Here is a 27108-nt window from a genome sequence, read left to right on the forward strand (position 1 = left end):
ACCAGCAGGGCCCCAAGGACCACAAGAGTCACAAGAGACAAACAACCGTCCTCTTTCACATTCACACCTATGGTCAATTTAGAGTGTCCAATTTGCCTAATCCTTCCAAATCTGTATGTTTTTGGACTGTGGGAGGAAGCCGCAGAACCCGGAGAACATGCAGAAAGGCCCTTGTTCTTCCCGGGTTGTGAACCTGAGTCTTTGTTATGAATTGAATGGAATTGTATGAAATATAATTGCTCCTTAATTTAGGTGGGTATCTAGATAAATATCAAATTGTCCTCAAAGGGAGATACAAAATGCTCACCTTCAGTTAAGACTAGGGATGGGAATCAGTATCGGTCTGATACTGGATCGGATAATGGACAGATACAAATGTAAAGTGTAATACAATCCAAAAATCCTTTAAAAGATTCACTATGCAGACTATAAAAATCTTAGCTGAGTCATGTTTGGGCTGTTTATTTCCTCTTTTGGGGAGAACAATATTTACGACACAGTTGGAGAATTCTGCCTTTGTAATGACTCAGTATCAGTATCGGACACAAAAAAGTGGTATCATCCCAATCCCTAGTTCAGACCAGATTAACCATAACCCTAAAACAAAGTCTAACTCCATAAACATCCCTTTTAAGGTATGACATAACATGAGGACCAGACAAAAATGTCTTCACTTCCTGTGGTTTATGAGTTTTTTCAGCTTCAAGAAGTTGATGTCTGACAGGTGTTTGCTTTGTCCTTTGTTTGGATGTGCAGTGATCAGTGTCGTCCCACGTTATGTTAGGACAGTCGGGATGAAAGTTTGCAGTGAGTAAACGGCTCATTTGCGCTGTATGGCATTAATGCCCAACATGATTAGTTTCCTCAACCAGTGGGTGTTGATTATTTCAGGAGCCATTTGCTTTCGTAATGGTGACTGGTTCCTTCCTCGAGAAGAGCGCAATGATCTAGTTTTGGGTCAATTAGCCACGGGGCATTAGTGATGATGTTGATTATTACTTTACCCAAACATGTGTTTATGCAGGGCTGCAGTTTCAGCTCCCAAAGTCTAAGCCAAAGTCATATTTCAGCAACAGTTTGAACTACTTAATACGCCACAACAACAACAACAACAACAACAACAGCAGCAGCTGCAGCAGCCGTTCTGCATCTGTCAGACACTGACATTCAATGCAACCTCACCTACAGTTCAGTACGCCTGATCAGAGTAAAAAAAAAAAAAAAACATATTGCACTCACATTAACTGTGTTTTTTTTCATCAAAACAGTTTAAAATTAAAGTTTGGCTTTTTCTGAATTTCCCCTAAAAAGAAAAGTATCTTTAACTGATGGTCTACGGGAGATACAGTGGGTATTCTGTATCTCCCTTAAAGGACAATTTGATATTTATCTAGATGCCTAACTGACTGCTTGCTGGGTGGTTTACAGGTCACATTTTTTCTCTCTTCTTATGTGTTGTTGAGTAAAGTTATGATTCATTTTATATCACATTTTTAGTAGTGATGTAAACTAGCAATAATTGTGCAGAAGTCACAAAATTAGACTGTTTTTTTTTTCCTTTTTGTTAACTTTGAACTGTGACATATTTCCAAATTTCACAAATTCAATCCCACTTTAAACATTTTGAGTAGTTTTTGCTCAGGTGTGTTTATATAGTCGGTGAAAATTATTATTTTCCTAGGTTGTGCTGAAAAAAGGATAACATATTTACTCTACAGTGCACATTTTTATAGCCTCTAGATATATATAGTAATGGGAAAAAGCTTAAGATAAACAAAATATGTGTGGCCTACAATGTATGAACAAACATTTTCAACTGCAAATATACAAAGAATGAAAGCCTTAGCTCTCCTACATAGAAAGATAACACTGCAGTTTATTAACTTTATCAAGCTCCTTTAATACTGAGGCCAAATTTCCATAATGGCACAAATTAGAGCCAAAGAAATATAGAAAAACAAACTGAAAAAACACTGTTGGACACTGTTCTATGTGTCACCACAGTGAGAAAGCTTTAAAGGTGATATACTATCAAAATAAACGTCCATTTCTCATTTCATAATGTCTTAAGTGCTCCCGGTATAGGGCTGAGTGACGTTGTGACTGAAAAGCGAAATTTCCTGGCTTTACATCAGCAATATTGTGTCTGTATTATTGTTGAAAACAGTGTAATTTCAAAAACCTCAGTATTCAGTTCAAATCATTTTGAAATGGAGACGTGAGGTAACACGGAGGCAAGATCCAGATTATAAACATAAAGTATCATGAGATTATATCAAGTCTCACGAGAGTTTGAAGATGCAGTGAGGATTTAACAGTGGCAGTGGATTTTGATTGATGAACAGCATGAATTCTGAGATTTTTCACAGAATTCTGACTTTAATCTCAGAATTCTGACTTTCTTGTATTTCTGAGAAAAAAAGTCAGACTCTCTAATAGGCACTGCCAAGTATTACGGGGCCGGAAAACGCCAAATGGCTCCCTGTGATCGGCCCATTACTGCACAACAGAGTGAACGTAGCCTTCCATTTCTCAGGTCTCCTGTTCCCAGCTGGAACAAACACACACACAAAAACCCGGAAACTGCAAGAGAAATGTTGGTTTTCCTTAATACGTGCCGACGATCCCTTCACCATATACGTCTCCTGACTGTTGTTTTTGTTGTTTTTTGTCACTTGACTATTTCAGAGAGAGTGGAGAGGAGTCCACATGCAGCAGCTCCATTTACCGGCAGACTGTGCGGGGAGAAGCTAAGATAACGGCAAACACTCTCCCTGCTGAGACACTATTAATTAATAAGACTCATGCTAAAGGAGCCGCTCTCTCTCTCTCTTTCTCCTTCTCCTCATTGTGCTTACCTGCTAGAAATCGATTTCTGTCTCTCCTGCTGCCACTGTGTCTGACAGATATCTTTCTGCAGTAAAATGCTCACGCCGCAAGCAATCACAGTGTCTGCAGTGAAACCAAGCCAGGCCAGATAAGAGGCCTGGAGCTGCCTTTTGGGGTTCGTGCATGAGAGAAACTCTTCTTTTTCTTTCTCTTTCTCTTTTTTTTTTTTGTTTTACTGCAGGCTCAGTGGACAGGTCACTGAGAACTTGAATTTAGTAGAGAAAAGGGCAGGTGAAGGAAAAGTTTATGTTGCCAGTGGGATTTACATGTTTGTGATAGGAGACGTGACATTTCATTCATCCTGTAAAATAATAATAAAAGCCAACATGGTGTTTAAATGTCATGTAGAAGAAGTGACCGTCTTACATGTGAGGGGGTGTGGCCTTGGTGGTAAACATTGTGAGCCTGTTAGCAGTGTAGCCGACTACTCATGTTAATAGTATTTGCATGTTGCCCATATTAAGGCAAATTTATATTCCATTTATGTCTGTTTTACTTCCAAATGTCACTAGGGCTGCAACGATTATTCAATTAATCAATCAATTGAAAACTAAATTAATTGTCAACTATTTTGATAATGGATAAATCGGTTTGAGAGGTTGTTTTATTTAACAATTCATTCAAGCTTTCAGATTTTTCAGCTTCTTAAATGTGATTATTTTTCAGTTTCTTTGCTCCATTTGACAAAAAAAAACATCATCAAAACTGAAAAGACATAATGAGATAATCAGGATTATCTCGTTATGATTCATTTTATATCACATTTTTAGTAGTGATGTAAACTATCAATAATTGTTCAGAAGTCACACAATTAGACTGTTTTTCTTTCCTTTTTGTGAACTTTGAACTGTGACATATTTTCAAATTTCACAAATTCAATCCCACTTTAAACATTTTGATTAGTTTTTGCAAAAAACTCAGTAGAGTCGAGTTGAAACGAGGCGTGCTAGAACTGTATAATGTATAATATCACTCGTTAGTGTTGCCGATTGGAGAGATTGGCGACACACATTGCTCCATTTTGTCCGCCCATCTGAAAAGTTGCTAAATATAGCGAGAAAGTCGCCAAGTTGCCACAGTAAGTGCAGCTTCATCGAGCAAGTTTGCACATTATTTTTTTAACATTATTACATGATGGTTTAATATGCCATTGTGGTAAAAATGCCACAAGTGTACGGATTCATTATATTCAGAGCTGTGATGAGCGTGCCGAGGTTTTCATGCGATTAAACCAGGTGTATAATTGTCTTGTCAGACTCAATCAGAAATTAGACGCTGCAGCCGTGAACTATCTCAACCCAGCTGTGAGAACCTTCCTTTTTTCCCCCTGTATTTATTAAACCTCTGAATATCAAAGCTGAGATTTCTCTTCTTTGTGTCAATTTGGATTAAAACATGAACAATTCATCTGGGATCTGTGGAAGGAGTTCAATCATTTCACAAGAGACAAGAGCAACACACACACACAAGGCTAAATCATCTCCACAGGCATAGAGAATACTCAGATTTTCTCTATTTTCATTGATTATTGTGACCCAGCAACACATTTAAGGTTGAGCTTACGATACTTTTGACATTGGGGCCTCGGTTTGCACATGTGCATTTCATCTTATGAATTGTGTTGCGTGTTGCCCGTTAAGTTCATACTCTTTACCCTTCAAACTTACACTTAATAAGCAGCTATTATCATCAATTAAGTGATATAATTGAAGGCTATTTCACTCGAAACCTGTGCACGCATTCACAGCAGTCAAGTTTTATCACTTCTCAGCGTGAGAAATGTCAAACATGGCGTGAAATACTAAGCGATACTACGCATAGGCTTGTTGATATTTTCACACTTTTGATGCAGACTGTTCTCTCGTCTATTTGAAACGACGTAATGTTGTTGTGGTTGGTGGTCTTCCGCTGTTCTTCTTCTACGCTGATAATAAGAAGTATGAGTGGGAGGCGGTGGCTACCTGAACTGGATAACTCGTGTCTTGTCGCGTGTATTCAACGTAGCGCCCGCAAATTATAATCCAGCGGACCGTTACGCTAAAATGCGCTAGCTAGAACCCTGGACCTTAGTCCCATTGTGGACAGATGGGCAGGTGGTATGGGAGGTGTGTAAGTTGTGGAGATCGAGGTTTGAATGTTAAAAGAAGGATTTTGAATTCAATGTGGAAACGGATGGGGAGCCAGTTAAGTTGTTTCAGGGCAGGGGTGATGTTTTTGTGAGGATGGGGTTCTGGGCTTGGGGTTCTTTGGGAGGTAAACCATTTATCGCAGTAGGGCAGTGACCAGGATGGCAGTGGTATTGGGAGTGAGTGCGGGAGGGAGGTGGTTTATAAGAAGTCAGATGTGAGTTTTTGATGTGAGGAAAAGCTCCAGGTATCTTTGTCTTTTTTTGGATGCCTGTTTTTTTTCTTCTTCTTCTTTCTTCCGAGCTGTGAGGAGCACGTACATTTCGAATGGGCTGAAGTGAATCATTTTTGTGTGTGTTTGTTTTCACTCTGTGCTTTCAATAACAAATCTCTGCCAAGAAAAGATCAACCTCCTTGCATTTTTTTTGTAACGAAAAACAACCTCTCCCTGAGGTGGCGCAGTAATCTGGAGGAGATGCCATAAATACTATCAGGGTACATTTGCTGAACATTCAAGAATCCTTGAATTATTTCTGAAGGATGAACTGCTCACATTGTTGCTTTTTGTCACACAGGCCGCAGTAATACTCCTTAATGAGGATGATCCCATACATCAGGCTTGTGTTCTGTCAGCATTGAGCTGATAACGTTTTATTTTCCTATCGTGTTGATCTATCGTCGGCATGTTCCGCCGATAAACACCACGGGCACAAAAGGAGAGGGATTATGGATAATTGCAGAGAAAAGAAATCACGTTAAATCATACATGGCGTTCAAGCTCTGTATCCGACAGTTATCACAACTCTATTTTGCTCTCATTGATTTGCATTAAGCGGCAGCTGGAGATACCAGATACATCACGCGCTCCTCTACCTCCTGTGCAGTCAGGAGAATTAAGTAGATGAATGGCCTCGCAGTTGTGTGTCCATGCCGAAACAGTCAGCAATTTACATCCAGGTCTATCAATACTCATGAGACATAGAGCAGGACTTCAGACCAGGTACAGTAGCCTATGCTATAGCAGTCATTCAGTCAGTCATCATCTACCGCTTCATCCTCCACCAGGGGGTCGCGGGGGGTTCTGTGCCAATCTGTGCCAATACATCGGGCGATAGGCGGGGTACACCCTGGACAGTTCGCCAGTCCATCGCAGGGCCACACACAGATAGAACCCGGGTCTTCTCACTGCAAGGCGAGAGTGCTAACCACTACACCACCGTATGGACCCTATGCTATAGCATTTTACACAAATATGATGATGTTGTGGGCCACACGGTTGGTGTAGGGGTTAGCACTCTTGCCTTTGAAGACCCAGGACCCAAGGAAAAAGGGCCTTTCTGTATGGAGTTTGCATGTTCTACCCGTGTGTGTGGGTTTTCTCCAGGTTCTCCGGCTTCCTCCCACAGTGTAAAAACATGCAATATGGGGATAAGATAAATTGGACACTCTAAATGGTTGTTTGTCTCTATGTGGCCCTGCGAGGGACTGGCGAACTGTCCCGGGTGAACCCCGCCAATGGACAGAGGACAAGAGAGGTCAAGAACAAGAGTGGAGTGGGAGGAGTGATGTGTGACAGAGGGATAGCCGCAAAAGTGAAAGGGAAGGTCTACAAGACGGTAGTGAGACCTGTTATGATGTACAGCTTGGAGACAGTGGCACAAACTAAAGAGACAGGAGGTGGAGCTGGAGGTATTCATTGGGAGTGACTGACAGGATGGACAGGATTAGAAATGAGCGTATTCGAGGGACAGCTGCAGGTCGAACGGTTTGGAAGTAAAGTGAAAGAGTCAAGGTTGAGGCGGTTCGGTCGCACGTGCAGAGGAGGGATCGTAATTACATTGGACAAAGGATGTTGAAGATGGAGAAGGAAGAAAAAAAGAGGAAGCGCACAGAGAAGGTTCATGGATGTTGTGAAGGAGGACATGAGGTCAGGTGGTGTGACAGAAGGGATAAGACAAGATGGAGGCAGATGCGGCGACCCCTAAAAAGAGAAGCTGAAAGAAGAAGAATTGATGGTCTAAGCAATTAAGAAAACCGCTGTTTGGGTTTGAGCTGCAAACACTACACCCTGATTGGATGGGTTAGTCGTAACATTGTACACTCCCTCACTCACTGCCAATCAATTTGTTTTGTTCGCAACTGGGAAAAACAGCATCATGCAGCGTGACACACGCTTAACCCCAAAAACCTGATGTCTCCAGGTTGCAGCAGTTCTGCAGAAAACAAACCCACACATTACATTTTTTTTTCCACACTACATTATTTATCATCCTTTCTGCCAATTCCATGTGATTTCATTCCCTCGTTCGTTTATTCCACGATGATATTTGTGCCGCTTAAAACGACTGGTGATCACAACTGTGGTGTGATGTTATTATCACATGCTTATTAACACGTCGGTTCGTCTCTCACCTTCCTTGTTTATAAACAGGGTGTTGTGTGGTTGCTTTTGTCTCTAGGTTTCCGTCGTACTCAATAATGCATGTCTGTCTCGACAGTCTCCTGTTTTGATGTTTTGCACAGAGACTGGAATAAAAGTTAACAATGTCTATTAATAGTGAATCACCACAGTGATTCGGCCTCGCGGAAGCCAATTTATCAAGTGTGTTGCTACAGTGCGACACGATCATTTTTCAGGACTCTCGTTAGAGGAAAAAAACTTTAATTTAATTACGCTCTTCCTCACCTGTGAAGAAGAATGTTAATGTGGTGTGACTGTTGTGCATTTGGCGAACGGCTGAGTACAGCTGACGCTGGTCTGCACTCCTTGCTCGTCAAATCGTTCACAGTGTATTTTAGACACAGTCTCCCTGCACCGACAGCCGTGTCGTGAAGTGAAAATGGACATTAAGGACATTGTGGAAGTCTTAGATTCATGTGTGCTTAGATGGCCATCGGGGGGGGGGGGGGGGGGGGGGTTATGTAAGGCTATAGCTGTGTTTTGGATGTTCATGGATGCTGTGAAAGGAGGACATGAGGTCAGTTGGTGTGACAGAAGGTACTAGACAAGATGGAGGCAGATAATACTGGGGCGGGCCCCCCTGGGGGGGGCGCGGTGAGGTGTCAGGGAGGGCGTGAGAGGCAGGGCAGGACAACTCATACAGTGGTTTATACAGATAAATAAATAAAAATGATCAGGTTCTCAATAGTATTTCAATTTGGGGGGGGGGGGCGTGAAAACATTTCTGTCCTCTGGGCGGGGCATGACAGGGAGAATCCGAAAGAAGAAGAATTAGATATTCAAGGTATTAGCCTTTGTTTTGTTTTGTTTAAATGTCTTTGAGAAGGTGTGTTCGGGGCTCTAAAGCCCACCAGCACTACCTCTAAGCCCCACAAGTTGGCCGCAGCCCACACAGTAAGGGAAATAACTACTGCTGCTTTTAAACATGCACTGCAATCCGGAATTCCTCCACATAGGAGCTGCATATCTGACCCAAAATGTCTGCACTGGACATTAAACAGACTTTACTCTGCCAGCTCTCAGCTGATGCACAAACACAGAGGGGCTGACACTAAGCAGAATCCAAGTGTGATGCAACGATTGTGTTGCATTTCTATAGCTTTCACCGAGCCACAGTTTCATATGCTGACTCTTTATTCTCTGCAGCCATACACAGGCTCATGGAATAACACGCTCGTAGGGATGAATTTACAGAGATCCATCATCTGAATCTGCAGCTCCTGTCAGCTTTACAGAGCTTTACAATAAATCTCCGCTCATCGGCTCATCGTTTTTCTGTCAGGTAATAACTTCACTTTTTGATTCACTCTTAAATCCCGAGTTTTGGGCTGTTGACAGTTGGTGAATCGATGCTGAACACGGTGGAGCATTTAGCTGATAAACAACCAGGCATTATGGACTCGAGCGTCCATCAGCTAACCAAAAACCATGACTCAGATCAGTGTTCATTTTGATTTAGTTATAGTCTCATGACTACAATACCATTTAGTTTTTAGTCATATTTTACAACATCGCACTTGGACTTAAAACGAGCAGTGTTGATGATTTGATAGCTGATAAAATAGCGTTAGCGTATGTGTTTACCAAACCTTGGCATGGATTTCTGGATGACTCGCCAGTTTGACTACGCATGGTTTACAAATGGATTTCTCTTACGTCACATCGTACGTGAAACTCGCCTTACTATTTCTCTCTTCTGATTGTATCTTAGTATATTGTCATTAGAATTTGTCATATTAACTTTATTTTTATTTACTTAACGCCTAATTCTGGGTCATTGACGGACAGTTTTCGCCATAGATTCTGTCAACGAAATAGTTGGAAATGTAAAAAGTTAACATTTTCTATTAACATTAAATAAAAACACAATCAAATGAGTTCAAACATCGCAACACCCACACCCAGAAAAAAAATGTTTTGTAATAAAAAAAACGTGAGTTCATCTGTGAGCTTGACTCACACCTGCAGGTTGAAGAGGAGTTTTTAGATTAAACCTCCAGTCTTCTACTCTCTCTCTCTCTCTCTCTCTTTCGATCGTGTCAGGAGATAATGACAAAAATGAATCAATGCGTTAAAGGCATGTGCTCGGATGGATTTGACTTGTTTTCCTAATAAAATGTGGAGATTTGGAGGCATATTTTGCTTTTGTTGATAAAATCAAATGCAATCATTGTGTACGTGCTGTTCTGCCTCACTGTCTCATCACTTACAAGACTCCTGTTTCAGTGAGTGTCATCAGTTTTCCTGTATCCTTGGCCTCCACTTTTAAATGAGTTGATCTAATCAAAATATATAGAGTCAACTTTACAGTGTTAAAGTAACACCAGTGCCAATAAGGACTAAATAGACTGTAGAATAGATTGAAATTCAACTATTATGGTGTTGATTTAATGCTAAAATAGTGTGTATTTAACACTTTTAATGTTATGTTTTAATGTATACGTAAAAGCTAAATGTAACACTAATCTATAATGGATTTAATTAGAATTGGTGTCAATTTGACCTTGTATGACGATTTGAAACTGGGCATCTAGCACTACAGGACGTGCTGGGGGCAGCATTGCTTCCATCTGCCTTCATTCATGAAGAACAAAGTATTAATGGCACAATGAAGAGAGAAATTAGGTCAGAAAAACCAAACCCAAGAAATTATGGACAAATATCACCAAAAATAAACCAATGAAACACGTTTCATGCTCATGTAAACAGTAAAAGGAGCTGTGCTACCTAGCAAAGCCGAGCGATGCTACGTTGTCCTAGCTTGTGAGTCCAGGCATCTCTGTTAGCGCCTTCAGACAGACACTGTTCTGGTTCTGGCTCTGGAGCCTCAGAACCTTGGTGCTTTCTAGTGAACCTGCCTTGCGTTCAAACAGGGTTAGCTTTACAACTTTAAGCATACACTTCATTTCCCAGTCCTCACCTAACTACCAAACTTGTAAAGTCTTAATGACTCTCGCAGTGCTGGCAGAATTCCACATATTTACATATTTCGGATAAAAAAATGAGCTGCGAGAGAGAGTCTCATCGGCGTATTGATTGGTCTCTAGCATAGCCGATAGCACTGCATGGGCTACGTACGGCACAGCATGACAACTAAATACGGAACTATATGGACCTCTCAGCAAGTCTGCCGCATACGATCTGCAGTGTTAACCAACGAGGAAGCTGCGAGTAATGTGACATTTCTGGAGTGAAACCATATATTTGAACAAATCATCCAATGTGTGACTAAATGCAACGTAGCATACGGCTTGCTAGCACACAATGGGTCATCAAATATCTGAAAGCAGATTCTAGAGCATAGCATAATCTAAAATAATAAATCTAAAAGAAAAAAATGGCTCTTAAGATATTATTAGGTTGTATTAGGGCAGGGGTGTCAAACATATGGCCCACGGGCCAGAACCGGCCCACCGGAGGGTCCAATCCGGCCCCGCAGGATGAATATGTGACTCTAATTAAAATGTGATATGTATACTTTTCAGTTCCAGGTACCTGTGACTAAATGTTTTGCAGATCTACTGTGATCTTGAAGTTGTAATGCACATGTGCAAATGGCAAACATAGGCATAATATTGTTGAAATTGCACTTATTTTTCCTCTTATTTACAGTTGGTTGGTTATTATACTATTATTTCACTGGTCAGGCCCACTTGAGATCAAACTGCGCCGTCTGTGGCCCCTGAACTAAAATGAGTTTGACACATTTAGATGTCGCAGGGACTTAAAAGGGACTATAGTATATCATTGATACCAATACACCATCTGTGATTAAGTACATGACCATACAGCTTTCTGTTTAAAAGTTAGTTGCAGCCCTAGACGGGCAAAATCGATGTCTCCTATGATGATATTCTGTGATCCAGTGTAATTGATTTTTGCATTATTTCTGACAAATATTATTCCAATAAACACATGTATGATTTCACACCTTGTCTGCATCACAACTTATGCAATAACAAGATGCATTGAAGGTGATCTTGTGTGGACCAAGTCAGATGAATGCAGTAAAGAAAATTAAACTGAACTGATTGTTATGTATATTTGTGTCCTGCGTCTATTTCCCATTTATGCTTGTGCAGAGTTCCAGTTTATTTCCTAGCTCAAAGAATTATACAATTTTGATATGATCCCCTGTTGTTATCTTGTATTATTATATTTTTTTTCAATAACTCATTATATCAGTCGAAAAAATAAAATTAAAAATTGGCATTAAATATGTGCCAAACAGCCACTGACTAAAAACAAACCATTGTGTATTATTAATAAAAGCAAACTCCTGCAGGGATTGACCTGCAGTCTGGTCCAGGTGAGGAGTCCTCGGTGTGTGAGGGTCAGACAGCAGGGGGACAAGATGCTCGACAAAAGGTCACGACAGACAGTAAGGTCACAGCAGACTGATCTGGCCTGCAACAAGGAAGAGGCGGCTCTACTGTAACCGGTGATAAATGTCAGCGACTCCCCACAGCCTCACATGAGCGATTGTTGAGGAGCTTCCTCTGAGCCCGAGCTGCAGAGGCCTGGAGACAGAGTGACGAGCAGTAGAGGAAACATTTACAAGGATAGAACGGCGTGTTTGGATGACCCCCCCCCCCCCCCCCCCCCCACACACACACACACACACACACACACACTTCCCCCCTTCCTCCCTGTCGCCATAGGCGAAATGAGAGAAGTGATTAATCAGGTTGTTAGCATGTTTGATGGAGAGGAGAGAGGAGAGGAGATGAGGAGAGGAGGAATCTATGAGCTGAGAGCACAAGAGAGTGTGAAAGGTAACAAAATGAAGAGGAAAGCTCTGTCGGTGTAATTCATCGGAGGGTTGCTGACCCTCTGGGGAGCAATAATTTCAATAATTTCCAACATAACGGGCCATGATTGCAATAATATCCCCATAGCAACTATTACCTTTAATGACTATTATTATGACTGCCATAAAATGGAGACTGGAGGAAGTCTTATTATGCAACTGCACCTTTGAAGGCTTTCACTGGTATAAACTAGATTTTTGAATTTCCGCAAATTTGTAGAATTAAAAATCTAACAAATATACACGCTTTATTTGTTGTATAACATGGCTCCAGTTCCTATACGATTACTATCTCGCTAACTAAATAGCAGAGCAAATCTTCCATGAGCCGCAAGTTTGTGCATCCGTGTGTTCCGTTCCGATATGTGTCTACGCTGCTGCCTAGTGGTGATGGAGGTGATCTGCATGCGGAGGGTGGTGCTCAGAGATATTTAATTATGTGTGGGAATCTGTGGGTTTTTTTTAAAAGGTATAAATGTTGGTTATTTCTAGAGGGCTGCAACTAACAATTATTTCGATTAATTTGTCCATTATTTTCCAGATTAATCGAGTAATCGTTTGGTGTGTAAGATGTCACTGTTATCAAACCTGGAAATTAGGAGGTTTGAAAAATGTCTTGTTTTTGTCCACAGACCAAAATGATTCGGTTTTTAATGATTTCCTTGTTATCTGGAGCAAAGATACCAGAAAATATTCACATTTAAGAAGCTGAAACAATCAGAAATACCCAAATGGATTGCCTACCCAATTGCAACACCGCTGCATATAGAGTTGCTAAGGTAACCACATGGTTAACTCTTTAAATCAGTGGTTCTCAAACCTTTTATACCAAGAACCACCTGAGAAAATACTGAGCTCTCAAAGTAACAGCAACAATCGCCAACATTAAAATACAGTGGTGTAAATAGTCCGAGAAAACTGAGACAGAGGAAGCTTGTGTACCCCTGGTGGTCCACGTACGGCATTTTGAGACGCGTGGGTATAAACAAGAGAATTCGACTTACTTTTGGAGACTCTGGAGACTTTCCTCTTCACCTCAGCGCCACCTGAACCACCGCAGCCGTCCTCGTCATCACAGTCGCCGCTGTAACGTCCCTCTGCGTCTCCACTGCCGGCTTCGATCTGGTCCAGTGAGCCCAGTTTCGGAATGGACTTTCCTTGCAACAGCTGGTTGTGAAAAAGCAAGACAAGACATTAAAAGAAATAATATATATATATGTATATATATATATTTTTTTTTTTTTTCATGTAGTTTATTTGACCATGTTTTAAAAGTGTAACAGAAACGACAGAAATTGTATTGCAGGACTGTATTTTGGTGAATTTTAAGATTAAAAATACTTTTTTTCTACAAGTCATAATATTATGTGAATAGAGTCTTGAAATTAAATTAATTAAAAAATTTTTTTTTTTTTTTTATTTAACACAACCACAAAAGAGATGATTCCCTTCTCGAGTCTGTGTTCAGCTTTCTGGACTCAGTTTCTTGCACACAATCTTTTTAAAGTCCTGATGCAAACAATAATGAGCCAAAACATTGAGTATGTCCTTATTTGTGAAGCCCAAAACAGATTAGAACTTCACAAAATGCTCCACATCTCATCCTCATCGTAATTCTCGTAATATTATGACTTTCTTCACTGAAAGATGAACTTATTATACTGGAGAATGTGCTGAGAGTTAAGTATGTTTTACTAAATAAAGACAAAAATGACAATGACTCGACATCTTGAGTTGATTGTGCGGCTGCAGTGACCTGCGTGCGTCGCCGTGGAGGAGAGTCTCAATCAAAGCCTGCGTGAACTCGACGGAGAGGGCGAACTAGACGGGAAAACGCAAACACGCTAATTCTCTCATTTAAATTCATGGCACATGAACGGAAAACAAGAGAGAATGCTTTGTGTTGATCATAAAGGTAGTGTCTATATGCTAATTAGCCACTGTTGTGGTTGAGCGTGGGGGGGGAGCAGAAGTGTCAGGACTGAGTGGGGAGACATATCTGTGCGAGTAATTAGCCTGTCCACAGTCTCAGTCCCTCACTAAGTGACGGGTTATTGAGGATTCAGGCAAATCTCTAGAACTCCAGTTGCCTGTTAAAGACACTTACACGCAGCTTACACGTGATTTCGTGGACACGTGTACAGCTCAGTCACGTGACCTCAGGTCAAGCCTCGAGTGATGACTTTTTATTCTCGGGGAACTTTGATGCTTTAATGAGAATCAGGAGAAACCAAGCCTTTATCTGACCTCGTTTTTTCTCTTTCATGATCTGAGACATTTTCCAACATATTGACTCCATCAAACGTATATTTCATGCTACACACAATCTGTCACGCACACTTTGAAGGAGCAAGAACTGACGTTAAAGGGTGCAGTACGTCACTCAGTGATCCTCTTTATCTTTGTTATTGTACAAAAAAAGCACGGATTAAAGGCTAAAAATTATGTGAATGGATTAATCCCATTTCTCTGTAATGTAGTGTATGTTTCTGAAGGTTATCAGTCATCCATATCTCCACTGGATTGAGTTAGTTACCAAACAATACTCATAAAGTGCTACAAATTCATGACTGTAAATAAATCCCCATCTTTTAACTCAGTATTTAGTCTGTTTTGAGCAAAGTTGGTTAAAAACTAAAGGCTCTACGCTGCTGCTTTCTTAAAAAATTGTATATTCAAATGTAGAGGTTTGACCAATTAACTGTAACCATTTTCAAATAAATTGCATGGGCTAATTATTATGTCGTTAATCGGTTCAGTATCGCTTTTTTACGGAGGTTTAGACATTTTCTTGTGGAAAACTTGATAATTAGTGCAATAAAACTTTACTTTTCATACAAAAGTTTGAGAAAAATGTGTGTGTTGATTATTTAGTTTAATGTAGTGAATATAAACGTGCATATTGAAGTGACACACCACAATAATAAGTGTGTTTCTGTGAGTGAATTATTTAGATTTTGTCGCTAGGGCAACTAAACCACTTCTTCTGAGGCTAACTCAGCAAATAATACTAGAAATGAGGAAAATACTTTCTAAATCGAATTTAATTTCTCTTGTTTTTAGACAAATAATCTGCCAGGTTAAACTGGGATTGTAAATCGACGGCCACTTTCAGATTTAAAATGAGGAAAAATGGGCCAAAATTTCATAAAGTGTCGATCATAAGCAAATAAATTCTGTCATGTAAGAACTGTGCCTAAAATGGGTCTTTCCTTTCTTGCTTAAACTGAATTTAAGAATTTATACGGTAGAATTTCTTATATTTCAACACAAACCAATCCATGTCAGTGAATTATACATCTGTATTTTTCGCTTGTTAATTGTAACTAAAGCTCAAAGTAAGCTGTAATATCTTAGTAGCACAAAGTTAGATTTTTTTCTTAAATTGAGATTATTTTCCTTGTGCAAAACTTACTTTTTTTTTTTTTAACAATTTCCCAGAAACAAGACTTATTTTACTTTGTTCAAAGTCACTTTTTGCAGTGTAAACAAAACAAAAACAAAAACAAAAAAAAGTGTGGTTTAGGGCAGTGTTTCTCAAGCCTGGTCCCTGGAACCCACTGCCCTGCAAGTTTTAGGTATTTTCCTGGCTATTTTCCAGGTGTTGGAGCAGGGGAAACATCTAAAACATGCACTTTAAAAACAGTGTTCAAATCTCATGACTGAACACAAAAAGGGAGAAATGAGAGGAAAGCAAAACCAAAAAGATGTCAGAGACTGATTCTGTGTAATCATCACACCGTACTTCAGCAGGAAAATGTGGGAACACAGGCACATTTAGTTGTAATACATCTAAAGTAGACCTAAGCACATGTTCTGATTCGTGTGGATGCCACAGCAAATGACGCAATTTGCACCAAAACCGTGGTAAATAATTAATCAAGTCGTGCTATAGCTAATGGTGGTTCACGGACCCACTCATTTGTTCCAAAGCTGAGGAAACATTTGTTATGTTTGACCAAGTCTTTCAGCGCACAGCTCAGCTCTTTTACTCCTCTGGGTCTGGGGAGTAACTGCTGTGTTGCCCTCTCTCTCTCTCTCTCTCTCTCCGACACACAATGAAGCGAGGCTGAACAGCCTAAGTGCGTTATTAGCCTCACTTCTTCAGATGACGTGGGGGTTTTTGTCTAACGCTGGCTCTGCGTCAGGTGCTCCGACACGTTCAATGCATCTCCGGGTGAGAAAGAGCTTTGGGTATTCACCCCTGTGGACAGGTCTGTGGCCGTTACCCTGGCATGTGGAGAGTTTGTGACGGCCAAGTAAAACGTAATCATCTTTTCACACACAAAGGTGCCTGTGTGCTAATTAAGTGTAGACAGAAGAGTATCAGGACCAAATGTAAAGAAAAAAAACAAAAAATTAATTCTGAGATTTAAATCAGAAAAAGTCATAATTCTGAGATTAAAGTCATAATTCTCAGATTAAAGTCATAATTCTGAGAAAAGAAATCTTAATTCTGAGATAAAAGTCATAATTCTGAGATTAAAGTCATAATTCTGCGATTTAAATCAGAAAAAGTCAGAATTGTCAGATTAAAGTCAGAATTTTCAGATTAAAGTCCGAACTCTCAGATTAAAGTCAGAATTCTCAGATTAAAGTCAGAATTCTCAGATTAAAGTCAGAATTCTGAGAAAAGAAATCTTAATTCTGAGATTAAAGTCATAATTCTGAGAAAAAAAATCTTAATTCTGAGATTAAAGTCAGAATTCTCAGATTAAAGTCAGAATTCTGATATTTAAATCTGTAAGTGCACAACTGCACACACAGTAAAAACATTCTGAACCCAGAGTAGTAATTGGTCATTTTATATTATTTGCAAATTCCTACGCCAATTAAGAGCAACGCAGCGCAAACACCACAGTGTGTAGGATCATGCTCGACCCAGTGTTAAAATTGAATGCATATTTTTATGAATGCGGCTTCAAAGCGAACACGATGAAGTGAGATTATCTCATGCGCTGTCGTCCTCTAAACTCAGTAGAACGTAATGCTCCCGTTCTTGTAAGCAGTGGCTATTATTAAACTAAACGAAGATAGAACGTGGCCTTTGTTTAACACGGAACATTATTAGAGACAAAGCAGCTCCACTGCTCTTTATTACTCGTTAGATTTGTATTCCCTTTTGCTGCAGTCATTTGCCGTGGCTGCTGCATAATGCAAAGCCAAACACTCTGGGTTCAAACACGAGAGAAAAAAAGAAAAAAATCACTTACATCTTTGTCACATGACAGAAAAGTCAGGGAGCCACTCAGTGAATTATGAAAACACATGAAAATGTTCAATCTCCAAGGGATTATTAGTCTTAATTTAACCTGCACATGCACAACAGTGTTCACGATCAATCTGAGTTCAACCCGAATGGGCAAAACATCCATATCTGAGATTACGTAATTGGTTTACCAACTTACTTTCACACTACTTCAAAATAAAAGTCAAGCCAGATAAAAGCTTTTAATCTGACGATGCAGCCATGGAAACTGAGACGTTGACTTAATATCAGGCTCCGCAGACACTGAACATCTTCTCATTTAATGTCAGGCGTAACTGGAATCTGCCTTGTATTGATTTTTATTTTCCCTCTGAGGATGACGTGAGCCAGAGGAAGCTGGTGCACGGGGTTGAATTTGTGTGTTTTAATACGTGCTGCCTTTAAAGATCATATCGAATTTGACTTTTTCTTTTTCCTTTTTCTATTCCAGTGATGTTGACTGATATATTTATACCCAAACTGACAGTAAAAGTGTGTCTGATTCTGCATACACAAACCACATTTCTATTCATATCCAACAAGTTTTGACAGATATATTGCACATTATAAAAGACATGGATTTGTTGAAAATGCCAAACTTTTCTGTGACATCATCAGTGGGTAGATTTTTGGGAATGTAGACCCGGGTAAGCATGACCTGACAATCTCCTCACTCACCACGTTACACCTCAAACCTTTTCATAACAATACTCTTCTGTCTCTACCTCACCTCTGTCCCCCAGTTTTCCTTTCACCACAACCGGTCGAGGCAGATGGCTGCACATCTTTCGGCGTGTTTCCACTGGCTCGACTCGACTTAAGTTGCGTTTCCACTAGCTGGTACCAGGTACTTTGTTTAGTACCTGCTCTGGCGAGGTTCCAAGTGAGCTGAGGTGATACTATGCGTGACGTCGCCAGACTGCCGGCCACTGATTGGTCAGAGTGGCGTCACAGGAAGAGACGTCCGACACAAGAATCAAGCCGAACAATGCCGAACTGTAGATCAGTTAAAAAGACTTAATAATCCTAAAAACGTGGGTTAATCTCCAACAATCTCAATATTTAACAGAGAAATCTGGTGTGTCACCAGTCCAGTGACGGAGTGTCAGACAGAGTCTGTCCTCCGGTCATGGAGGAAGTACTGAACACATATTTTTAATGAACTGATTCTAATGATTCATTTCACTAGTCACTAGTCACTCGTTTGTGTGCAGTGCAGCCGTGCAGTGATGACTCCGCCCACGTTTTCCTTTCACCACAACCTGTCGAGGCAGATGGCCGCAAATGTTTGAGTCTGATTCCGTCAGATATTTATTTTTCTCTCCACTGATGCCTCCAGTGTTTGCGCATTGTGTGAACTGTTGTGTTTCTCTGCGCTCTATAATGTGGTGCAGCGCCTTGAGATAATGTACAGTAAGTAAGGACGGCTGTGGTTTTGTAAGGCATCTTAAATGATGTGGCGTGGAGGACAGTGCGGTATCACACTGCATGTATGGGTTTGGCAGGTCTGAATGGAAACGGCGGTAAAACACGATATAAAGCCACCACATCAGAAATGTTGCTGGCAAAGACGGCCGTGGCTCTGTGATATCTTCATCAGCCACTGCACCAAGGAAAAGCCCAAAGCATCATCCAGGACACCAGTCATCCAGCCCACACACTATCCTCACCGCTGCCATCTGGAAAACGCTACTGGAGCATTAAATCACACACACACACCGCCCGTTTCAGAGACACTTTCTTCCCACAGGTCGTCAGAATAATGAATTGTACAGCACACACACACACACACACAGACAGCCATACACACGGGAACTAAAAATATACTTTTATTTTATTTATATGGGCATTAAAGTATGACATTGTTGTTCCACATATCACATTTGGTTCACATTTCTCTGGGTTGAGAATGCCACAGCGATGATTTTACTCTGTAGTAACACATAATTATTTAATGTCGGTATATTTCTGTAACCATAAAGTTAATTGTCTGTATTTATATAGCGCCTTTGTGGTTTTGATGACCAGGCAAAAGCTGCTTTACACTACTATGTTGCTTTGTTGTCCGGAGTAATCTGGGATTAAGTCTCTTACTCAGGGACACATCAGGATTGAGACTAAAGAAGATGGGAATCAAACCCACAAACCTCACAACCCAAAAAACCTACATTTACCAGAGGGAATTTGCCAAAGGGATTAATAAAGTTTCTATGTAATCTAACCTAATGGGCTACCAAACACCGTCTAATCTGGACCCAGACTGATTCCCAAGAACTGGCACGTTTTGAAGGACCATTTGTTTTTTAAGTAACTAAGCATTTCTCGCCTCTTAATGCAGACCAGTCACGTGCACTGTAAATCATCACATGACCCCACTCAGCATCACACGAGAATGCACACAACATCAGAGGTTTAATCAAAACTAAAGCAAAGAGTTTAAAGTTAACAAGGAAAAAAGGGTAAACTTGATTAAATTTGGTTTTAATTTACTTGATTGATTTCCAATTTTCATTTTATTCCCCAAAATTAAGCGCTTTTGCTTCGAGATTCAATCCGCATGCACCTTAAGTGTTTTGCTTTTAAATGTATTGTTTTTCCACCTCATATGAAGGAAAAACACATTTACTATTATTATCTTAGATACAGAGGTGATTAATAATCATTTTAATTCAATGTGAAAATGGCAAAGCAAATGAGAAAAGTTTTATTTCACTAAAACTTTCTTTGCATGTCGCTGACTACACACGAGCACTGATGCAACATGATGCATGATGAACATCTCAGAAGATGAATTCATTATCTGTTTCCAAAACGACGTCATTCGCTGGAGAAGAGCGGGTGGAGAAGCTCACGGTACGGCGGCTACGCTCCACACTCAGCTGTCAACTCCAATCTGTGACCTCAAACCGCTCATGTATGTTCTTAAGACACGGCTACAGGAATGGAACACGGGGATGGCGTGTTACTCTGCATCTTCCATGTGTGCAGTATATAGAATATAGTGAATGAGGTTTTTTTTTAACATATTTGAGGGGATAACATTTATTTATTTAATCATAAAACAATGAGGAGGGGGGGGGGGGGGGGGCACTGGTGCAAATCCCAGCTGATGTCACAGAGTTTATACGGTATATTATTCCACTTGCATTAAAGTCATGTTATTGTTATTCATCTGTGTGAAGTATGGCTCTTTGAGTGAAGTATTGCCAGTTCCCGAAGGTGAGTCACAGAGTCACATAAAGTCAATTTAGAGTGTCCCTAATTTGCCTAATCCCCAAATCTACATGTTTTTGGACTGAGGAAACCGGAGAACATGCAAACTCCACAATATCAAAAAAAAAGATACAAAAAAGGGCAAATAAAATCACAATCAATCAAATACAGAGATGATTTTTATGGACTATACCACTGGTATCAAGTAAAAGGCTGAGGATGACTACTGTAGAGACAAACAAACAAACAAATACAAACAAAACCCAATAACCCGCCCGCCCACCAATATACTACTCAGATCTTTGTGTTCAGTTTTTATTTTCTTCAGGGCAGGAAGGTAAATGGTGCAACTCTGTACTGCACCATGTCACAGGAGGAGGAGGAGGAGCTTCAGCTTCCTGCTATGATTCAAGTAATAGTCTTTTGCTGCTATTAGTGCGCAGGAAACAAGATTTTTTCCATCGATATGATTATATGTATCCTCCCTACACCACCATTTCCTTTAGTCAGAGTGACAGCCAGTGACAGCTAACAACATACAGAACTCTTACTGTTGATTAAAATTGCACATTATGTGTTGGTTACATTTCCAAAAGAGGCACAAGTTGTCATGTGCCAAAATCAATCACACCTTCAGAGATGAATCAGCCTGTGTGGATTTTAAGAAGCTCATTAGTATTCTCTCTGAACACACTCCACTGTCTGTAAATAGAGGGTGGAGCAGAGAGAGAGAGAGGACAGGAACTTACAACAATCATATTTGCCAGTCAGAGGAGGAAAGGTGTAAGGATGTGAGCAGGTCCCGTGACACTCACTGTCATTTTCCATCTCCCTCACTGCAGCCGCAGCACTGACAGGATATTTATCCAGCAGCAGCAGAGAAGCAGCAGGTCAGTGAGTGAGAGGCAGCAGGTCAGTGAGTGAGAGGCTGGAGGAGAAATCATTAAAACACGGCGTACAGCGGTACCATCATCCAAATTAACCCTCCATCCTGTGACACGGCGTCTGCAAATTTTTTTTCCCTATTTCTATTAAATCCCACGACTGTGAGCCGTCTCTATTATTGTCCGAGACATCAGTGAGCCACAGCTTTGAAACAACGTGTTCCTGTGTTAGAATTACCAAAGCATCAGAGTTTATTTTGACACAAACACATGCAGTCGGACTAAAGGCCATGATATACTTCCACACACTTAGCGTTACTGAGTAAAAAAACTAAAAATGTTGGCCTGAAATTTAAAAAATGAATGAATTAATTCACGCTGGACATTTTGGCAGTGAATAATAAGGACAGGTGAATGATGAGGACAGGTGAATGACGAGGACAGGTGAATGGCGAGGACAGGTGAACGATGAGGACAGGTGAACGATGAGGACAGGTGAACGATGAGGACAGGTGTATGATGAGGACAGGTGAATGAGGAGGACAGGTGAATGACGAGGACAGGTGAACGACAAGGACAGGTGAACGACAAAGACAGGTGAACGATGAGGACAGGTGAACGATGAGGACAGGTGAAGGATGAAGACAGGTAAATAATGAGGACAGATGAATGACGAGGACAGGTGAATGATGAGGACAGGTGAACGATGAGGACAGGTGAACGATGAGGACAGGTGAATGATGAGGACAGGTGAATGAGGAGGACAGGTGAATGATGAGGACAGGTGAAAGATGAGGACAGGTGAATGAGGAGGACAGGTGAATGACGAGGACAGGTGAATGATGAAGACAGGTGAATAATGAGGACAGGTGAACGATGAGGACAGGTGAACGACGAGGACAGGTGAATGACAAGGACAGGTGAATGACGAGGACAGGTGAACGTTGAGGACAGGTGAACGATCAGGACAGGTGAACGACGAGGACAGACAGGTGAATGATGAGGACAGGTGAATGACGAGGACAGGTGAATGGTGAGGACAGGTGAATGACAAGGACAGGTGAATGAGGAGGACAGGTGAACGACGAGGACAGGTGAATGACGAGGACAGGTGAACGATGAGGACAGGTGAACGATGAGGACAGGTGTATGATGAGGACAGGTGAATGACGAGGACAGGTGAATGACGAGGACAGGTGAACGACAAGGACAGGTGAACGACAAAGACAGGTGAACGATGAGGACAGGTGAATGATGAGGACAGGTGAAGGATGAAAACAGGTAAATAATGAGGACAGATGAATGACGAGGACAGGTGAATGATGAGGACAGGTGAACGATGAGGACAGGTGAACGATGAGGACAGGTGAATGATGAGGACAGGTGAATGAGGAGGACAGGTGAATGATGAGAACAGGTGAAAGATGAGGACAGGTGAATGAGGAGGACAGGTGAATGACGAAGACAGGTGAATAATGAGGACAGGTGAACGATGAGGACAGGTGAACGATGAGGACAGGTGAACGACGAGGACAGGTGAATGACAAGGACAGGTGAATGACAAGGACAGGTGAATGACGAGGACAGGTGAACGTTGAGGACAGGTGAACGATCAGGACAGGTGAACGACGAGGACAGACAGGTGAATGATGAGGACTGGTGAACGATGAGGACAGGTGAGCATTTGTGACCTATGTTGACTGATAAAAAAGTCAACAGGAAACTGACTCAGTACACACTAGCTCACAGAGAGATACAGCGCCACCTACGGCGACAGAGGCAAACGTCCGCGGCCAATAAGTAGATTTTCTCCTCCGCATGTACATCAGTGGACTTTTTAAGATGAGAAGATGCAACTAATCACAGCAAATCATACAATGACTTTGTTACTTTAAAAGTACACAGTTTGTGAGATTGTCAAAATAGAACGTAGCATTGAACGTAGCCAATTACATAAAGAGGATTATCCCTCTGTGGCTTTAAGAGGATTTTGATCCATGGAGACAAAGTCGTTATGCAGCAGGTGGATTCATCCGTGTGTTTAAGCACTTCGACGTACGGCCAATGACACAAGGACGGTGGGTTAAAAATAAAACTAATGATTATATTCGTAAGCTTTGATGCTTTGTTTCCAATTCAGACCAAACACAAGTCGCGAAGCCACGATTCTGTAAATCCCACTCAGGCGGCGCAGTGGGTTAAATACCTTTGGAAAACAGCGATGATTGCATTTGCTGCTTAACTTGATTTCCGTAACTGTAACCCACGTGATGTCACGACGCGGTGTGCACATTTAAGGGGCACGGCAAAATGTGAATATATCATCGGTGTTAATGCTTCGGTCGAAGAGGAGAGAGGGAGGGAGGGGGGGGGGGGGGGGGTAGAGAGAGAGAGGGAGAGAGCATGAATTATTCACAAGCAAAACTGCTGGTCAACCACCACATCAATGACTGGTAAATAATTCAGCTTGCAGACTGGATGAGGAGCTGCTTGCCCCTGATTTTGATTGAGAGACACGGGGACAGGGCCTACTTATAGATTCTTGATGGGTTTTACCACATCAAGACGAGAGGACAGGCAAGGAGGAAAGGAGCCAACAAATAATTCATAGGAGAGGGCCACTGATGAGCAGGATGATGAAATCTCCACTGTGTACGCTCAGATTGCATGATGAATCTGTCAATAGCTGCCTCGCTGTTTGGTGTTTTCCTTGTAGTCCCCGCTCTGGAGTGGCAATAATACATTTCCCGTTTGATTCCGGGGGAAACTGGGAGCATTTTCGGTCCCGCTTCACTTCCTCAAGGTCAGGTGCAAATAAATGGAGACGCAAACGAACGTCACAGGCACTGCACGTGCATGAAAGTCAACTTTTGCATGGGGACATCGCTCCAGGCGTCTCTTTGTCGCGTTTCGGTGTTGCAGCCACGCAAACTGGCAACTTTCATGCACACGCGTAAATCCCCCCCCCCCCCGTAATAATAAGCTGCACCAATACACTAATGATTTATAGGAGTAATAGACTGTGTGTAGGGTGAAACCCAGATGTGCAAACAGTCACTCATGTGTACTAAAGTATAAGCGTGTGCACTGGTTTATGTAATTGATGTTTTTGCTGGTCGTAAACTGAGCTGCCATTAACCCCCCCACACACATTTTCACATTTATATTCACAAACACACACACACACACACACACATTTACAGCTGTCCTTTTAAGGACTCGCCACTGACTCGCGTTCATTTGGAGAACAAAAACATAGCATTATCTCTAACTTACCCTAACCTTTACCTAAGCACTGTTCAAACCTTTCCCCTAAACGTAAGCAGTTCCTCAGAAATGAGGTTCTGACTCCTTAGGAACCAGGGTTTGGTCTCCATGACGACTACTGGTCCTGACACACACACACACACACACACACTCACTCAGACAGGTTTGTGCAGATATTTGTATTCGGACTCATCAGTTTCTTTTCATTTAGACAGGTGAACAAAAAAACATCTCCTTAACCATAACCATAAGAAGTTAACCAGTCTTATGGCGCTTTTCCACTATACAGTTCCAGCACGGCTCGCCTCGGCTCACTTGGATCCTCACCAGAGAAGATTCCAGGTGCTATTGCTAATGGAAAAAATACTGTTGTTTTTTTACAAAAATTTCCAGGCATAAATGTGTTATTCGATCATCATTCATTGGATCTGAGACACACGTCAACAACAAAGGAAGTTGGGATTGTAAAAAATGTATGAAATTGACAGAAAGTCAATGTCAAAGTCACTTCCTTCAAAGAAAATAAAAGCCCTTTACTGTGTTTCTGTCGAGTTTTATGAGTAAAAGATCTGGAAAAAAAAATAACAATAATAATGATAGGAATGTAAAAAAAAAACCTGGTCAAATTTGGTCGAATTACACAAACACAGCAGCATCATAATGATTTTAAGTTCATTCTTCATTTGATCAAGTGGGAAAAAAGTGGATGAAAGCGCCCTTTAATGTTGCATCCGCCATCAGATGCTAGTGGGCTAGTACGTACGATAAAGTTTAAAAATCGGACTGATTCTATTGCGATTTGAGTCGTGATGATAAGTCAAGTGTCTGTTCAATATTTAAGATTCAAAACAAAATGCCACGTCACGACATGAGGTACCATTAAAACGATAACTACTACAAAAAACTACAAACTGTAACTGATGGATTATTAAAATACAACTGTTTTAATAATCCATCTTTTTGATTTGCCAACAGTGTTGTTTCAAACTGTGATTTTGATTAAAGAACTATTAACTGTTCAGCCCGAATGGAAAAAAGCAGCTGATTCTAGCGCTTAAGTATTAAATTACGCACCACAATGGCTGATGAACTAATCGTGGGTAGAGTTGCTAGTACCAGAGCTGAAACAATTACTCGATTCATCGATTATTAATCGATTACTAAATGAAATGTCAACCATTTTGATAATCGATTCATCGGTTTGAAGCTTTTTCCAATGTGAAAATAAGATTTCTGATAGTTTCAGCTTCTTAAATGTGAATATTTTCTTCATTTCTTTGCTCCATATGACAAAGAAATCATTAAACGTGAATCATTTTGGCTCGTGGACAAAAACAAGACGTCATTTCCAGGTTCGACAAACACTGATCAACATTTTTGAACGTTTTCTGACATTTATGGACCAAACGATTACTCGATTCATCGAGAAAATAATCGACAAATTAAAAGATTATGAAAATAATCATTAGATGCAGCTCTCATCGTTACTAAAATGACAGCATTAATGACGTAGAAGAGTCAGATCCACGCTTGCGTGATATCATTAGCACTTTGTTAAAATACTAAATGTCTCAAATGACGTCTCTTTTTGCTTCCGAGGCTCAGAATCATAGGTTTTAGTGAACAGTGACACGTCAGACACATTTGCAGAAAAGTCTTTTCTTTTTTCAGAAAATGCTTTGAAGGCATTTTTTTTTTTTCCTTTTAAAGGCCGCCTAAGGTTAATGTCTAACTCTACCCTTAACCTAAGTACAATTCACCCTGTACCTCTCACCCTAACCAGGGCCTTTGAAATGATGTTCTGCCTCATTAGGACCGGTCTTTTGGTCCCCGTGAGAACTAATGGTCCTGACAAGGTCAGTGCCCGAAGAAAGTCCTGAACGGGGAACAACAATTTATGAACACACACACAAACACTGACACACACACACACACACACACACACACAGAGACTTGATTTAACTTTTCTTTCCTGTTCCGTCACTGTCGTAAATAAACACAGCAGCAGAGCGACAGCAGTAAGGACAAAGGTACTTTTTATCCAAAATACAGACTTCCATGCAAACACGAGGGTTAAAGTTCAAACTCAAAACCACTATAGTCTCAGTGTCTGACCCATAGAGGAGTGACTCTCCCCACACACAGAAGGGGGAATATACAGTATAAGTTTAAATGAATCCACTCACCCAATTATAAACAGAACAAGGCAG

At 40.9% G+C, this 27108-nt stretch overlaps 1 protein-coding gene across 1 annotated transcript in view; it reads right to left on the reverse strand.

Moving 5' to 3' along the window:
• Nucleotides 1-27108, reverse strand: part of gpc5a (glypican 5a) — a 145533-nt gene that overhangs the window by 42970 nt on the left and 75455 nt on the right. The window contains exon 8 of the mRNA XM_058628521.1: nucleotides 13291-13453. Within this exon, the coding sequence (XP_058484504.1) occupies nucleotides 13291-13453 (163 nt within the window). The remainder of the gene's footprint in view (nucleotides 1-13290; nucleotides 13454-27108) is intronic.

The sequence above is a fragment of the Solea solea genome, chromosome 5 (genome assembly GCF_958295425.1).
Source record: "Solea solea chromosome 5, fSolSol10.1, whole genome shotgun sequence".
Taxonomy (NCBI): Eukaryota; Metazoa; Chordata; class Actinopteri; order Pleuronectiformes; family Soleidae; genus Solea; species Solea solea.